This window comes from Oryctolagus cuniculus, chromosome 13, assembly GCF_051225735.1.
Source record: "Oryctolagus cuniculus isolate XC-2025 breed Fujian yellow rabbit chromosome 13, ASM5122573v1, whole genome shotgun sequence".
In the NCBI taxonomy this organism is placed as follows: Eukaryota; Metazoa; Chordata; class Mammalia; order Lagomorpha; family Leporidae; genus Oryctolagus; species Oryctolagus cuniculus.
The window spans coordinates 492787-509355 of NC_142879.1; the positions used below are offsets into that span (position 1 = coordinate 492787).

A 16569-nucleotide genomic window follows, 5' to 3' on the forward strand; every position below is an offset into this window, starting at 1 on the left:
TGCCCAAGCTGTGGCTGCTGCTGGGGCCGGAGAAGACTGAAAGTCACAAGCTCCTCATCTCCGTCACTGAGCCCTGATCCCGACTCCGGGCTTAGCCTTCCTGTTGCCAAGGAAACTGAGGGGTGGGGCTAAGCCAAGGCCAAAGGGGAGAGCCTACCTCAGTCCTCTGGGTGTTCCATTGTAATCCTGAGTCAGGGCTGAGCTGCTCCACAGGGTCAAGAGGGGCGGCCTCGTGCCCAGGAGAGTCCTCGTCCCGTGTCCCTCGTGAAAACCTCCACTGCTCCCTGCTGACGTCAGCGGCCTTCTGCCAGGTGCCGCCCATGTCTCCCCGGCCTGCACTGAACTGACCAGGGCCACACGGGGAGACTGGCCTGGGCCTGGCCCTGCCTCCAGGCATCTCTTTTTAATGTTTACCCAGCTTCAGTCACAGACAAGGCTGTTGAAAGGAGCCTGTCTTTCCCCTGTGTTCTGTGGACCAGGGCGTCTGTGGGAGACAGGAAATGCGATGTCCTGGGGGAGGAGCAGAGACCGCAGGTCACAGGGACCAGGGGAGCCACAGGACACATCAGAGCTTCTGCAGTTGGGTAGCGAGGGAGGGAAGGTGAGTTTCTGCCCTGGGGATTCTGAGTTCTGGTCTAAATTTTAGGAATGCATTTGGCTGGATGGCCTTGTTTGCTCAGTGAACTGAGGATAAAACAGCTGTTGGAGTTTCAGATGGAATTAAAGTTTGTGTGTTGGGGGTGGGTGGGACAGGGCTGGGGGTGTCAAAGCCCCATGTGTGTGAAATGCAATCCAGGAAGGCCATGTGGAAAGACTGGGGGGGGGGTCAAGGTCAGCTGGACAGGAAGTTGTGGCTGGGAGCCCAGTGTGATGGGAGCACATTTTAGATGGCTGCCCAGCTCAGGGTCAAGGTCCTGCCACAAGGACCTGCGGGAGCAGCCGACACTGGCTGCGTGTGCTGTGAGCCCTGCTCATCACCCGGGGGCCTTGCACACAGCCTCTGGTACGGGAGCGCAGAACACAGATTCCTGTGCGTTTTCTCAGTCCTTGTGTGGTAGATTTGTCCCTGGTCCATCGAAGGGCTTGTTGAGGCCGGGCCCAGGCCAGCTCTGAGCTGTGGCTCTGTGACAGGAGGACGACACCCAGACCTGGAGCCCAGGCTGGCAAGGTGCAGACAGTGCTGATTCCTTGCAAGCAGCCCTGGCAAGGCCTCACCAGCATCTGAGCGAGTGACAGACATAGTTTGCCTCTGTCTCTCCAAGAGTCACTCCAGATGAAAGTGCAAAGGCTAAGCCGTGTCACCCAGCCTTGTGAAGCCAGTGATGGTTCACATGCTGGGTTAGTTTGTCAGGTTAAGTGAGGGTGCTAGGAGATTCCAAGTCTGTAGTACAGACACCAAGCAGGCTGGTACGGAGCTCACTGTGCGTGTGCAGAGCGTGAGGGGGCTGTGGTGACCCAGGGTGGGAGTCAGGAGGCAGTGCCCCTTTCCTTTTTAAAGATTTAGTCATTTATTTGAAAGGGAGAGTGGCAGGTCAGGGCAGAGAATTGATCCACCTTCCATCTACTGGTTCGCTCCCTCAACAGCCACAACAGCAGGGCTGCGCCAGGCTGAAGCCCGGAGCCTGGAGGTCTATCCGGTCTCCCACATGGGTGGTGGGGGACAGGAAGCTGGATAAGAAGTGGAGCAGCTGTGGCTTGAACCGAGCCTGCGACAGGGGAGGCAGGCATCACAGCTGCGGCTGCACCCTCTGCGCCCCCGTGCTGGCTCTGAGCTGTGCTGTCCAGTCCTGGGTGAGTGGCAGGAAGGGGCGGCTTCCCCATGGCTGTGAGTAACAGGAGCCTCTGTTTCTTTCAGACCAATGATGCCTTAGGAGCCACCTGGAACTGGCTGTACTTCATCCCCCTCATCATCATCGGATCCTTCTTTGTTCTCAACCTGGTCCTGGGAGTGCTCTCCGGGTAAGCAGGGCTTCCTTGCCCTCTGACCTCTTGGTACCACCCCGTTAGCTGTCAGTCAGGAGACGTCTCCTGGGGAGCTGTGTGTGCTGGGCGCTGTTCTAGATGTGGGGACACAGCAGCGAGCTGTTCTCCCAGTCACCTTCATCTTTCTCAGGAATTAGAATTCCCCATGGACAGGGTGTCTGCTCGTCCACCCTGCGTTCGCTCTGGGCTGTGTGGGAGCCTGTGCTGGTTGTGGGGACACAGTGAGTGAGGGGGGGATTCTCTGGGGAAATGGACATCAAATCCCACCCGAGTCAGCCGGCACTGGTCTGCAGGTCCTCAATGCCCAGTTTTGGGGTGCAGTGAGGGGCCCATGTGTGTGCTGGGCGCAGTTCCTGCCTCAGCAAGCACAGTTTCCCTAGAAGACAACAGAAGCATGGACACGGGGGGAGGGGTTCTCCCACTGGGCAGTGGAAGATGCAGATCTTGGTTTGGGAGCATCTGTGCTCGGAGGCCATCAAGGACCATTGCTCCAAGAGCCGGGGTTTTCCTGGAGCAGGGAGTGTGCACCAGGGTGGCACAGACTCAGGAGCAGTGCCCCTAGCGAAGGGGAGAAACGGGGCTTGCCCCAGAAGGGCAGACGGGTGTACCCCAGGGACTTTACACGGGAACCAGACATTCTCCAGGGGATCGCGGTGCTTTGTGGGTCATTTCTTGAAACTCCAGGGAAACAGGAAATGGACTTTAAGCAGAGCATGGGAGCAAGGGGGTGGGAGAGGAGCCAACTGACAAGGGCAGGACAGCTCAGGGGTTCCCAGGAAATGCAGTGACGCCCTGTGGGGTGGCCACGCAGGATGGCTGCAGTGGGTGTGTGTCAGCAGGCGCCAGGCTTGAGTGGAATCCTTGAGTGAGTGTCCAGGGCCCCTGCCCTCTCCGCCAGGGCACGTGGTCAGTGCTGTGGGCAACGAAGATGTTGATTTTCATTCGAGGTTCCTGAGCAGACTGGTACTGCGAGCAGATAGAAACAGAATATTTACCAGTGAGGGACAGACACATGCTCGCACACGTGTGTGCTACTCACACGGAATAGACACACACTCACACATGCGTGTGCCACCCCACACAGAGAGGAATATTTACCAGTAAGGGAACAGACACACGCTCCCACATGTGTGTGCTACCCACATGGAATAGACACACGCTCACACACACATGTGCCATCCACACGGAGAGGACTATTTACCAGTGAGGGAACAGAGACACGCTCACATATGTGTGCCGCCCACACAGAGAGGAATATTTACCAGTGAGGGAATAGACACATGCTCACACATGCGTGCTGCCCACAGAGAGGAATATTTACCAGTGAGGGAACACACGCTCACACATGCGTGTGCCACCCCACACAGAGAGGACTATTTACCAGTGAGGGAACAGACACACGCTCGCACATGTGTGTGCTACCCACATGGAATAGACACACGCTTACACACACATGTGCCACCCACACGGAGAGGACTATTTACCAGTGAGGGAACAGAGACATGCTCACATATGTGTGCCGTCCACACAGAGAGGAATATTTACCAGTGAGGGAATAGACACACGCTCACACACACATGTGCCACCCACATGGAGAGGACTATTTACCAGTGAGGGAACAGAGACACGCTCACATATGTGTGCCGCCCACACAGAGAGGAATATTTACCAGTGAGGGAATAGACACATGCTCACACACGCATGTGCTGCCCACACGGAGAGGACTATTTACCAGTGAGGGAACAGAGACACGCTCACATATGTGTGCCGCCCACACAGAGAGGACTATTTACCAGTGAGGGAACAGAGACATGCTCACACACATGTGTGCCACCCACACAGAAATACCCAGAGAGTTTCCAGTAAATAGAAAGGAAAAGCTGAGAACGGAAGCTCAGCGGGAGAAGTCTGTCCAGGGTGTGCACGGTGGGGCACTGTCTGTCAGCTTCCACTGCTTTGTAGGGAAGGGGGTGGTACCCCAGTCAGATATACAGACTACAGACAGGGTGGGGTCTCAGCACGCGCCCTGGTCCCAGATGCGACAGGTGCATCCTGGGAAGGTGAGCGAATCAAATGGACAGTTAGACTGCAGCTTGCCTGAACTTTAACTCCAGCTCTGCCATGCCGCCAGGAGCCTCTTCTGGAGAGGAGAGGCCCAGGCTGTGTGAGAGCAGGGAGCAGGCCCCGCCCGTCAGCCACAGGGCTCGGCTTGTTAGCTCTGCCTGTTGTAGATGACATGTGACAGCAGTCACTCGTCGCAAGACACACGCACCTGGAACATTCAGGAGTCTGTGGTGGGGAGGTGGGGGTGGCGTTGAATTTTATGAAAATGCCTCCCATGGGGATTAATACGAAATTTTGGGAGATCCAAGTAAAGAGAATTTCTGAATTCGGGAATGGGTGCAGTTCATCCAGCAAGCATCAGGAGCCGGGATGGCCCGGGCCTCTCAGTGGCAGCACTGACATTGGAAATCAGTATGAAAATTCCTGAAACTTCCAGAAGCCAAAGAATCTCCAAGGTGGAATTCTGCACTCAGCCCATCACTTGTGGTGGTGGAGCAGCTGCGTTTGCAGACACCCTCTCTGGAGAACTCCCTGGAGGACATGGGTGCAAGCAGGGAGTGGTAAGGAAGACAGATACAGCTTCACCCTGGACCAGCCCTGGCCGTTGAGGCCTTTGGGGAGCAAACCTATGGAAGGAAGATCTGTTTCTCTGTGTCTGTCTCTATCTCTGTCACCACTTCAAATAAATAAACAGAATCTTAGAAAGAAAGAGTGCTGTAGGGGCCAGCATGGTGGCACAGCAGGTTAAGCCACTGACAGACAAGCATCTCAATCAGACAGCCGGTTTGAGTTCTAGTTGCTCTACTTCTGATCCAGCTTCCTGCCAATGTGCCTGGGAAGGATGTAGTGGCTCTGCTGGGTGACCTCAGCTGGAAGAGATGAGGCAGGGCTGCTAGGTTTTCATCGTAAATCTTCTAGAATCACCTGACTTTTAAAACTGTGCACACGTCACTTTGAGCAGAGCATAAATTAGAACTTGCAGAAGTACTGCACAGGGGGAGCGTGGACTGCGGGAGTGTGAGAGCATTCGTGTGTGTCCGTAGGAAGGTTCGGCAGAGGAGAAGTGAGACTGGGCCAGACCAGGGAGGAGGCCCAGCCGCTCGGGTGTAAAGGAGAAACGTGGGGTGGGGTTGGGGTGGTGTGGTCACGGTCCTGCAGGGTTGTCCCAGACAGAGTCCCAGGGCTAGTTTCTGTCTCTTGACCTCTCCTCTGTGCACTGAGCCTGGCCACAGACTTCTCCTGCTGTGTTCCAGGGGAAATCTGGAGACATTCTTGCTGTCTGAGGGCAGAAGGCGGCCAGTGTGGTCATATCCTTGGAGTCCCAGAGGAGGCCCTGGGCAGGGGCTGGGGGTACGTGCTGGGGCCTGCCGCACCCTGGCCTCGTGGCCTCGTTCTTTTGGAATTGGACCTTCCAGTCTCCCAAATCCTCTGGCGTGAAAGGCTGGCACCGGTGAGGGTGAGAAGCCTGGCCCCGTGAGAAGCTGGCTGTCCACATCACCCTGACGTGTAGCCCTGTTTAGGGTGGGGCAGCTTCCAATCTCGGTCTCTCCCTGGCCCCTGCCCACGTACCCGCACACTTGGCTCAGGCAGCGGCCACGTCCTGGCCCAAAACAGCCCTGGTGGTGCTGGTGTGAAGTCCCTCCACCTACAGAGCTGCCTGTGGGTGTTGGTGGGTGGGCCCCCTCCAGTTGGGATGTCATGGAGCTGAGATGGCCACGCTTCTGAGCAGCCTGGGCGTGGCGACCGTGGCTGGTGATAACCAGTATAAGTCAGTCTGACATTCAGAGGAGTAGCGATGGTGAGGCCTTCCAGGCTGGACCTGAATCCTGACCCAGTTTTGTTTTCATGTCCACATGCACCATACATTGGGTTTCACTGGTATCTGCAGAGCAGGGAGCCCTGGGCTTGCCCCTGCCTGCTTGGTGCCCAGCCTCTGGCGAGTGCGTGAGCTTTCTCCTCTCTGAGGCCGCCTGGGAAAAACTCTGGAGTTGCCCTCCAGGGAGCAGGTTCCTCATGCCCTTCAGCAGTTTGAATGGGCCAGGCCATTCCTAGAGCAGCGCGTCATGGCAGTGGAAGGGGCAGGTGAGGAGGAACACCCTGGAGAGGGGCACACAGCATGTGCTGGTGTCTGGACTGGGAGATGTATGCGGGCAGGACCCTGTGGCTTCGTGTCCCCGGAGGGTGTCACGGGGAGTGCACGAGGAGGCGTTGCAGCAGGCCTGCTGTCTTGCAGGAAATGGAGTCAAAGAAAGCCGGCAGCCTGGGCGAGCTCGCTGTCTCCATGGCAACAAACTGCATCAGGGCGTCCTGGGGTGCTGCAGGCAGGGCCATGGAACAGAGCAGAACAGAGCTGACCCCAGCTGCCCCAGGTGCTGTGGGGGGCGGTGGGGGGGGAGTGTGTAGAGACGCTGGTCTCCACCTTGTTACTGGCAGAGGTGGGCCAGAGTTTACATCTTCTTAGCCTTTGGAGAGGCGCTTGTTGGGGGTCTTCATCAGGGGCCAGCACCCTGGGTGTGGGGGCTGCTGGGCCCAACCTGGAGTGTGCTCCTGGCTGAGCAGACTCTGGTGCAAGTCTTTGTCTGTTGGAGCACTGGTCATACACACTCATGGGTCTCCTCGTGTACAGTGTGTCCTGGGCCCTCCATCCAGGCCCCTTGTCCCGAGGACCAATGGGATATGAACTGTGCACATCTTCTGGTCCCACTGGGAGCAAAGTGACAGCTGTCCCATTGCAGCCCAACTGCTGGCTGGGTTTGGTGATTGGGTGCAGCTCAGCAGATGTTTAGTGAGTGTCTGCTACGCCTTGCTGGGCTCTTAGATTACGAGGAGGAGCGAAGCAAGGTGCCCGCAGGTGGGTGAAAAAAATTGTTCGAAATACTTGTAATGGGTGTCAGTTCAAATAGTCCAGAGCGCTTGCCCTCAGCAGCTGCTCGTGGAAGGGTCACATGTGCAGGCCACGTAATTGGACACCTGCCGCCTGCCACAGCATTGCTGAGGGTACGAGGTGAGTAGGACCAGGCCTCAGGCACAGGTGCAGACTAGCACACATCCCTTCCCGGGAGACCTCGTGTCTCTAACTTACCTGCCAGCGCACATGTGCCATTCCCGACTTGAGCCAGGAACGGCTGCTGGGTTTAAGAAGGAAATCACCAGGTTGGTGTCGTGATTCTTCTGGTGAATGTCACTGCGATGTCCACATCCCACCTCTGAGGACCGGTGTGAGTCCTGGCTGCTCTGCTTCCCGTCCAGCCCTCAGCTGATGCACCTCCGTGGCAGCAGATGATGGCTCAAGTGCTCGGGCCCCTGCCGATCATATGGAAGACCAAGGTGGAGTTCTTGGCTCCTGGCCTCAGCCTGACCCAGCTCTGGTCGTTGTGGCTATCTGGGGAGTAAACCAGCACACGGTCTCCTCTCCCTCTCTGTTACTCTGCCTTTCAAATAAGAATTCCTTTTTTTTTTTTTTCCAAAAAAGGACAGGAAATCTCTCACACCCAGCTCCAGGGTCCAGATGAGGTCTGGGGGCATCAGGCCGACAGGTGTCTGATCCTCCTGAGTGGGTGACTGGCTGAGCTGAGCGTGGTGAACCACACACGACTCCTGCCGGGCTTCCAGATCTGGGGTCACTGAGCACCTGCATGGAGCCCCGAGCTGCTGTCTTCAGGGGCTCCTCCACGCAGAGAAGGTGACAGGCTGGGCGCTCGAGGTAGCAGGGGCAAGGATGCGGAAGCTGGCTGCACGCTTTTGAGGAATGAGCAGGGTCCGCTGGGAGCAGGGGAACTGTAGCCAGGAGTCAGGAGCATTCAGGTGTGTGCATGAGCAGCTGCCGTGCGGGAGACGGGCGGAGCCCAGGAAGCTGCAGGCAGAGCTTGGGAAGAAGCTGGAACTGCGTCTGGTGCTGCCGCCCTGGAGGGGTCTGCAGAGGAGCGTGGCTGAGCAGGGCAGAGGCAGCGTGGCCAGCACTGGGGGGCCCAGGGAGCCTCCTGGGTCGCTTCTGAGTGTGTGAATTGCACTGCTGGGTAGTGGAGGAGCACAGGACACAGAGCAGGTTGCCAAGCGAGGAGAGGTTTAGGTGTACTGAGTTTGAGAAGGTGTAACCCACCTTGTGCTTTGGGAGGATGGGGTTTGCTGTAGGTTGGTCTTGTACAGAGCCATGACCAGGCACTGGGCAGTGACCCTGCTGGCCACCCTGTGCCGTGTCAGCGTGTCCCTTCGTGAAGAGGTGCACGGGAGGTTTGACAATTTCCCCGAGCTCTCAGAGCCCTTAAGCGGCAGGCTCAGAATGTGTACCCCACCACTCGGCCAGACACCTCCTCTCTGTGCCCTCCATGGACAGGCTGTCTAGCACCAGGGGTGGCAGAATCTGACCCAGTGAAGGGCCCTCAAAGGTGGCTGGTGCTGCAGACAGATTCCATGGAAAGCGGTTGTCATGACCAGAGCCAGAGGCTTCACAGCTCCTACCCGGACCAGACACGCTGTGTGACTGTAGCGTCACATCTGAGCTTGTGGGCATGTGTGTTTCCCCACCACACTGCTCTGGGTGTCGTCGTCAAATTGTGTCTTAGAGTGTGATGGACGTTACTTGAGGAAGAAAGGGTGCTGGGTGTGGTTGCTCCTGGCCTCTCCTGGCTGAGGAGAGCGGCTGGAGTGGATCACGCTGGTCCACACAGCTCTGGTCCACTGCTGCCGGGGGCCCAGGCCCCTGACTCCGGGCCGGCTGCTTTTCCCTGTGTGTTGTGGCACGGCAGATGTAGATTCAGACTCCGTCACCAGCCCTGTGTGAAGTCGGGTAAGTCACCTCACTTCTCAGGGATACCGGACAGGAGAGTCTGATCTCGTGTGGAGTGTCGGCATCGTGCAGGGGTAGGCCTAATGACGTCGGCTTTCAGGGTAGGACTTTTACCCCAGACCGTGGAGTGGCCCTCAGCAGGCACCGCTCGGTCCCTGGCACTGACGGGGCTGTCCGTGCACCCTTCAGGGAAGCGTGGAGCTGGACCTTTGCTTGTTGCCTGCCAGTGGCCATCACCTCCAACGGCACCCTCTGGCGGCCCCGGGAAGCCCTGGGCTCCTGCCCTGCCGTGGTCAGCACGCAGCCCCCACCCAGCCTTGCTGCAGGAACTCTGTCCAGTCTGTACACCACTCCCACTGTGCTGTGAGGGGTAAAATCTCACCCCTACATGCTCCAGGCACTCTGCACCTGTCTGTTGGAGAATCTACTCACAGAACATTCTGGAAATATGTTACAGAATTCAGTAACTCAGAAGAGCTAGTGTTTATTGACACCTTGTCATCTGCCTGACACTGCTAAATAATTGATATACTTAATTTCAGTTGATTTTTATTGTAGTTTCATGAGTAGGTGCTGTTGCTAACACCCTTGTAGAGGAGAAAATGGGTGCTGAGGGGGTCAGGAGTCTTGCCTGAGGCAGTACAATTAGCAGGGGTCAGACCCCCAGGCCACCTCGTGCTGCCAAAGCCCCCGTCACTGCAGAGGCCCTCCTGTTCTGTGGACCGCTCCTGACACTAACGTGCCGTGTCTGTGCTCATTAGTGACTGCTGGCTTGGAGGGTGCTGGGCAGAGTCCACGGAAGCCACACCCCTCTGTGGCCTCCTGCAGGACTGAGGTGCCGAGGACGCAGTGCCACAGCCTGTGAACCAGCACGGGACTGAGGCCAGCCGTGACGTGTGGGTCACGAGGAGGGCTGGGGAGAGCGGCACGGGTGCCAGCGGTGCCAGCAGTAGGGCTCTCCTGCAGACGAGGATGCGGCACTCAGAGGTGGCAGCTGACATGTGGGAGAAGCAGGCACGAGCGTGGCCTGCACGGCTCAGGGGAGCCCCTCTGGAAAGGGACCCCTGACAGCTGTGAGTGTCCTGAGAACTTTTGTCCCACCAGGGAGGAAGGGAACAGCTCTGGAGCTGGGGAGAGACAAGTCAGGAAGATGAGGCAGCCAGGGGGCTGGTGTCCTAAGAGCAGGGCATGCTGGGAGAGGCACAGGACGACAGGGCTCTGTGAGGGACACAGCAAACAGGGGCCAGGGCCATTCACTGTTTCAGACCAGCACCAAGGCTGGTCAAGGGGCTGCGGTGGAAGTTCATGTTACAGGTCAGGGAAGGGCAGACAGGCACCCCACGTGCTGGGGGAGGCACAGAGCTCCAATAGAGTGGGCTGAGAAGAGCTAGAGCCGGCCACGTGGAGGGCCCACAGACAGTTCTTTCTCCTACCTGAAGTCATGAGTCAGAAATGGAAGTCCATGGAGGTCCTGTGTCTTCTCTTCCCTCTGCGTGACCACCACTTACACCCAGAGGCAGCCCTGCAGCTTAAGTGAGACTGTGGTGTCGGGTGTGGCCATGGTGTCGTGTGTGGCTGTGACATTGCATGTGGCTGTGGTGTCCAGTGTGACTGTGGCATTGTGACTGTAGTCCAGTGTGACTGTGGTGTTGGATGTGGCCATGGCATCGTGTGTGGCTGTGGCGTTGTGTGTAGCTGTGCATCGTGTGTGACTATGGTGTTGTATGTGGCTGTGTTGTCCAGTGTGGCTGTGCATTGTGTATGGCTGCGGCACTGTGTATGACTGTTGTCCAGTGTAACTGTATCATGTGACTGCACTCATGTGACGGTGGTCTTCAGAGTGCGTCGTGTGGCTGTAGTGTCCAGTGTGACTGTGACATCCAGCATGACACTGACGTCCGGAGTGACTACAATGTCTGTGTGACTGTGGCCTCGTGTCTGACTGGGCTCAGTGCCCAAACGAGGAAATGGGCCTGGAGTGCAGAGCTTGTTGAGGTTTTCCCAGTTTTGTTTCATGTGTTCCCACTGTAGACCGGTGGGGCTGGACAGTCAATATGCCGGCCATCCATGGCCGCAGTATCTTCCTGCTGCCCTTCGTGGGGCCCCCACTTCCCCCAACCACTCACATACCCTCTTTCACATTCTGTTGTTTCAAGAACGTTGTAGAAATGGGATGGTGGAGTCTGGAACTTTCTGAAAGTGCTTTTTCTCCACTTAGTGTACTCCCTTTCATGTGCGTCCAGGCTGTTGCCTGGACTTTGCTTTTCCGGAGTAGATTCCATGGCCGGCTTCCCTGTGCTCCCTTGGGGTTTCCTGGGTCTGGCGCTGTCAGAGATAAGGAAAGCACGTCTGTGTGGGCTGCCGAGCTTACAGTGAGGGCGTGTCCAGCGGTGTAGGACATCTCCTCTCTGCTGGCCGCAAGGTCTGTGCCACTTGGCGCCCTTGTCAGACGTGTATGAGACTGCTGGTTTCTCCACGTCCTTTCCTGCTGGCTTTCAAGCGGTGAAATAATAGCAAGCGGTGGACGTCGGCAGGTGTCACAGGGTTGTGTGGAACCTTCCTGGCAGTGTTTAAATTGTTAATACTGTGGACCAGTCACGTTCTCAGAAAAATAACATGTAACCAAGACCCACGGTTGGGTGGGGAGGAGGGTGGAGAGGGGGTTAATAATTTCAGTTCTGACTTTAAGGACTTCGGGCCAGCACAGCCTCAGCCCTGTCGCCCCGCCCCAATACCCGCCTTCCCTGCATTCTCCAGACCACCCCCACCCCTGGCCTCTGAGCTGGGAACCAGGGGCCATTCCCCAAGGCCAGTTCCGTGGTCAGAGCCCCCTGCCCTGTGCAGACCCCTTCCACAGAGCAGGCCCTGAGGGGCCCTTCCTGTCCCCAGCCCCTGCAGGCCTAACTTCCGTGATCAGTGAGCACCACAGTGAACCCAAGATCAGCCTCTCTCCCGTAGACCACCGGGGGATTTGGGTGCTGTTTCTGATGGGCCTCCTGCTGTGTGGCCTGCATCCCGGGAAGAGCTGAAGACGGGGCCTCGGCCTTGTCTGTTGTGGAGAGAGGGGGCGTTGTCACTGTGGTGTGAGGGCCACGGCCTGTGCAGTGGCTCCTTGCTGCTGTGAGGGACCTCCCGATGGCCGCTTCATGGCCCTTCCTTGTCTGGAATGTACTCTCACTTCACAGCACTTGAATGCTAAGCTCTTAGGCTCTCCAAGGTTAGAAGAAATAATTGGTTTGCATGAACCTAGGTGTCCCTGGTCCATAGAACCTCAGGGTGACTGGCTTCGCTGTGGGAAATGTGGTTATGTAAAGGCCTCACTCTGCTCTGAGCCCCGAGTGCAGGGGCCCTGAGATCACACGTGCTTCCCATGCACTGGCGACGTGTGCACACTGAAGGCACTGAATGAAAACCTCCGATTTCCCTGGCTGACGAGCGCAGCCTCACAGCTGGGTATGCACCGGTGTCCGCACTGCTGGCTGCTGGTTGGGTGCTGTTTGAGCTACAGTCGAATCTGGAGTTCTTTATTTTCCCCCAGTGTCAAGTGCATCACTACATTCTCAACACTTAATTATTGTATTCCAAAATACTCCGCATATGCAAAAATATTGAAATTGCTTTCCCTGTTGAAGAGGCCACATCTGACACACAGAAGAGCAGACTCAGTTCTCCGGAGCTAGGACACGAGCGGTGTCTGAGCATGTGGGAGCTGGGAACCCTTGGCCCTTTCAGGCTCAGCTTGGTAACTGCCTGGATTGGCGCTCACAGGGCCTCAGGCTCAAGCTGTCTGCAGTGGTGTTGCGATTGCCCCCTGACCCTCATCAGTGCATTCTGTTGGCCCCTGGTACACAAGAAGAGTCCTCTCCAGCCCGCCCACGATGTCACTTAGGTTCCCCACTTAGGTGGCAGTGTACCCAGGATAGATAGGAAGTAGGGGACACCAGACCCGATCACAGCCATCAGGAGACCTGTGGGGAGGAGGGAAAGGGGAGGGGGACGTGCTTGTCCGATCGCTTAGGAGAACATTTGCAGCACACGTATGTGAAGCTCCGTACATGGAGCAGCATAGGTGTGAATGTGAGCAGGTGACAAGGGCCCTCCTGCAAATTTCGCATTCTCACGGCTGACACAGATGCCACAGACCCTGGTGATGCTGTGGTGGAATGAACAGGCTTGGATCCGGCTCTCCTCTGCTGTCAGGGAGAGAAAAGTCAGATCTAGAGGACACGCACAGACCCTGTGGACCCACTTTGCTCAGCTTTGCAGGGGCTCCCTGGGCTCCCCATGCCTTGTGGGGCAGTGGGATTCCCAGCCACCTGGGCACAGCAGACGGCCCAGCTGTCCACTCAGTGCCAAGGAGGATGCTGTGGAGTCAGTGGCTGCCTTCTCCCCAGGTGAGTTCTGTGACACCTGTACCCGTGTCCCACCGTGCCAGCCCAGCAGGGGGCAGTTCCCACAGTCTGCGGTTTGCACCCAGCCAGAAACTGCCCTCGCGGCCGCAGCAGCCAGAACTCTCCTCCTTGCCTGTAGTTCCCTGCATGTGGGGAGCAACTCGGACTAGACTAAGTTACTGGAATTAAGACTTATTCTATGCATCTGCTCTCCCACAATATGGCGCTGAGAAGGGAGAAACAGCTTCTACACACCTGCCTCCAGTTCAACCAATAAACTGTAGGACTTACTCCTGATTGGAGGAGAGCAGCGTACTCGGCGTGTGGGTAGCAGAGTTGGGATTGGTGGAAGAGGACTATAAAGGAGGAGAGAGACAACATGCACCAGGAACATCTAAAGGGAACATCTAGCTGAAGGAACACCTGTGCAGCCCCCAGAGAGCCGGCCGGCGGTGTGCTGCTCCCCCGCGGAAGTGGGGAAAGTGGCTGGGGGAACCGCCCTTCCACGGAGGTGGAAGGGACGGTAGCCAACCCGGGAAGAACCAGCAGCAAACCCGGGGAGGGCCGAGCAGATGAAAGAACAACGCAGGGTCCTGTGTCGTTCCTCCACGAAGACAGGGAGCGACATAATGGTGCCGTGACTCGGATATGAAGCCTAGGCAGGGTTTAGTGTCACTCCTCCACGAAGAGGGGGAGCGACACCTGCACAGTCTTTCAACCCTGCCCCCAAGTTCAGTGCCCCACCCTCTCCCACGTGTGTGCCAGGGCAAGCAGGAAGCCGCATGGTGGACTGACCTGCTCATCTGTGGTGGCGAGGCCCAGGCTCCAGGGAGGGGCCTCCTGAGCAGAGCAGCAGATGCAGGCAATTTCTGGGGGAAGTGACCCCCCAACTGCAGAAGGGAGTAAGAGGGGAAACTGAGGCAGAGAGGGGGGAAAGCCAGTGTGTGTGGTAATTGAGAGGGTTCTCAGTACAGGCTGCGAAGCTCTGTCCCTGGGAACCTCCCAAGGCAGATGGAGCACACCTCAGAATCTTTCCACCAGTGGGAGATGGGTGTGTGTGTGTGTGTGTGTGTGTGTACTTGTGTATTTGTATTGTGTATCCATGTGCATACTCACATGTATGTGTGTAGGTATGTGTGTATGCATATATGCACCTGTGTGTACGTGTGCGTGTGTACAAGTCGCCCCTCCCCTATCAGCTGATGAGGGTATGGAATCCTGCACACAGGTGCTTTTTCCGGCATATATACACCTGTGATACAGTCTAATATATGAACTTGACACTGAGAGATTAGCAACAGAATAACAGGACAGTTAGAGCTGTGCTCTTAATTAAGTTGCTGGTGTCACTCCTCATATGCTCAGAGCTCAGGGGCCATCTGAGAGGACGTGGAGGGTGTCCAGAGTGCACGCTGCCTGCTCATTCCTTCAACACCAGTTGCACATCGACTGCCGACCAGCAGTAGTTCCGCTGCCAGTGTCCGGGTGGGTGGGAAGAAGCAGGGTGAGTGCAGGACTGAAGGGGACGCAGCTGGGAGAGCAGCGGCTGCCACCCAGCATGACAGCACCGCTCCAAGAGTCATGAGCCAGGCCTCTGGGGGTTGGGGTGCTCACACCACATCCCATGAGGCAAGCCAGAGAGCCCTGTTCTTTTGGGTGACCCCATTCCACTCTGCAGCTGGGTTTCCTCCTTCCAGCCCCACGCAGCAATGCACAGCCCTGTGCCTGCAAGGGCAGCTCAAATCCCAGTCCTCTGCTGGGTCTAGAGCACAGCAGTGCCATTACACTGACCAGTGCCCCTCACCCCTGCCCACAGCTGCCCTGCTGATCCTGTTCAGGCCCAGTAAATCAGTTCTCAGTTTCAGCACTCAGTGAACTACAAGGGACCACCTGTGCCACCAGTGATGACAACATACTACAAGCAGTGTCAGTTAAATTTTAATTTGGCCATGTGGGATGGCAGTCCAATCTCAAATCATGTCTGTAGATTAAAAATATATTGGGCAGTGAGGAATCAACCATGAATAAACCTACTGCAGATTGAAAATTTTTATGGAAACTACGTAAGAAGTGAACAAGGAGAGATTTGTTTTATTGTCCTTACCCAGAAACAAACAAAAAACAATAATTCACATATTTTCAGCATAGTAGGTGTTGAGTGATGCAGAGGGAGAAAGTGTATCATGCTATTCCCCTGTGTACAGTGTGCTAGGTGTGAGTGATGCAGAGGGAGAGAGTGTATCACAGCCGTTCCCCTGTGTACAGTGTGTTAGGTGTGAGTGATGCAGAGAGAGAGTGTGTATCACAGCCGTTCCCCTGTGTCACAGTGTGCGAGGTGTGAGTGATGCAGAGGGAGAGAGTGTATCACAGCCGTTCCCCTGTGTCACAGTGTGCGAGGTGTGAGTGATGCAGAGGGAGAGAGTGTATCATAGCCGTTCCCCACCTGTGTACAGTGTGTTAGGTGTGAGTGATGCAGAGGGAGAGAGTGTATCACAGCCGTTCCCCTGTGTACAGTGTGTTAGGTGTGAGTGATGCAGAGGGAGAGAGTGTATCACAGTCGTTCCCCACCTGTGTACAGTGTGCTAGGTGTGAGTGATGCAGAGGGAGAGAGTGTATCACAGCCGTTCCCCACCTGTGTACAGTGTGCTAGGTGTGAGTGATGCAGAGGGAGAGAGTGTGTCACAGCTGTTCCCCTGTGTACAGTGTGCTAGGTGTGAGTGATGCAGAGGGAGAGAGTGTATCATAGCCGTTCCCCACCTGTGTACAGTGTGTGAGGTGTGAGTGATGCAGAGGGAGAGAGTGTATCACAGCTGTTCCCCTGTGTACAGTGTGCGAGGTGTGAGTGATGCAGAGGGAGAGAGTGTGTCACAGCCGTTCCCCACCTGTGTCTCAGTGTGCGAGGTGTGAGTGATGTAGAGTGCATAAAATCATTTAGGACCCTGAGCCTAGGTTTTCATTGTCTGATTTTATCACAGAATTTGGGCATTCTTCGATTTTGGTATTTGTGGGATTCCTGAAACCTCTCTTTTTTGTGAAGCCAAAGAGAAGTGTTTGGTTTCACAGTATCCAGGCCCATCTGTATTTTCATCATGGGGTCTCTGTTGGCAGCCACACCAGCCATGTGCTGGCCTTTTTTTTTTTTATTATTATTTGAACAACAGAGTTGTGGAGAGGCAAAGGCAGAGAGAGAGAGAGAGAGAGAGAGGGGTCTTCCATCCACTGGTTCACTCCCTAAATGGCCGCAATGGCTGGAGCTGTGCCAATCTGAAGCCAGGAGCCAGGAGCTTCTTCCATTTCTCCCACGCAGGTACAGGGCCCCAAGCACCTGGGCCGTCTTCTGCTTTC

At 56.3% G+C, this 16569-nt stretch overlaps 1 protein-coding gene across 13 annotated transcripts in view; it reads left to right on the forward strand.

Moving 5' to 3' along the window:
- CACNA1E (calcium voltage-gated channel subunit alpha1 E) overlaps nt 1-16569 on the forward strand; it is a 385669-nt gene that overhangs the window by 270925 nt on the left and 98175 nt on the right. For all 13 annotated transcript variants that reach the window (XR_016218780.1, XM_089311234.1, XM_089311233.1 and 10 more), the window contains 1 exon segment: nt 1856-1959. Coding sequence is in view for 12 of the 13 variants with exons in the window: in XM_089311234.1 (XP_089167360.1) it covers nt 1856-1959 (104 nt within the window). In the remaining variant the exon portion in view is untranslated.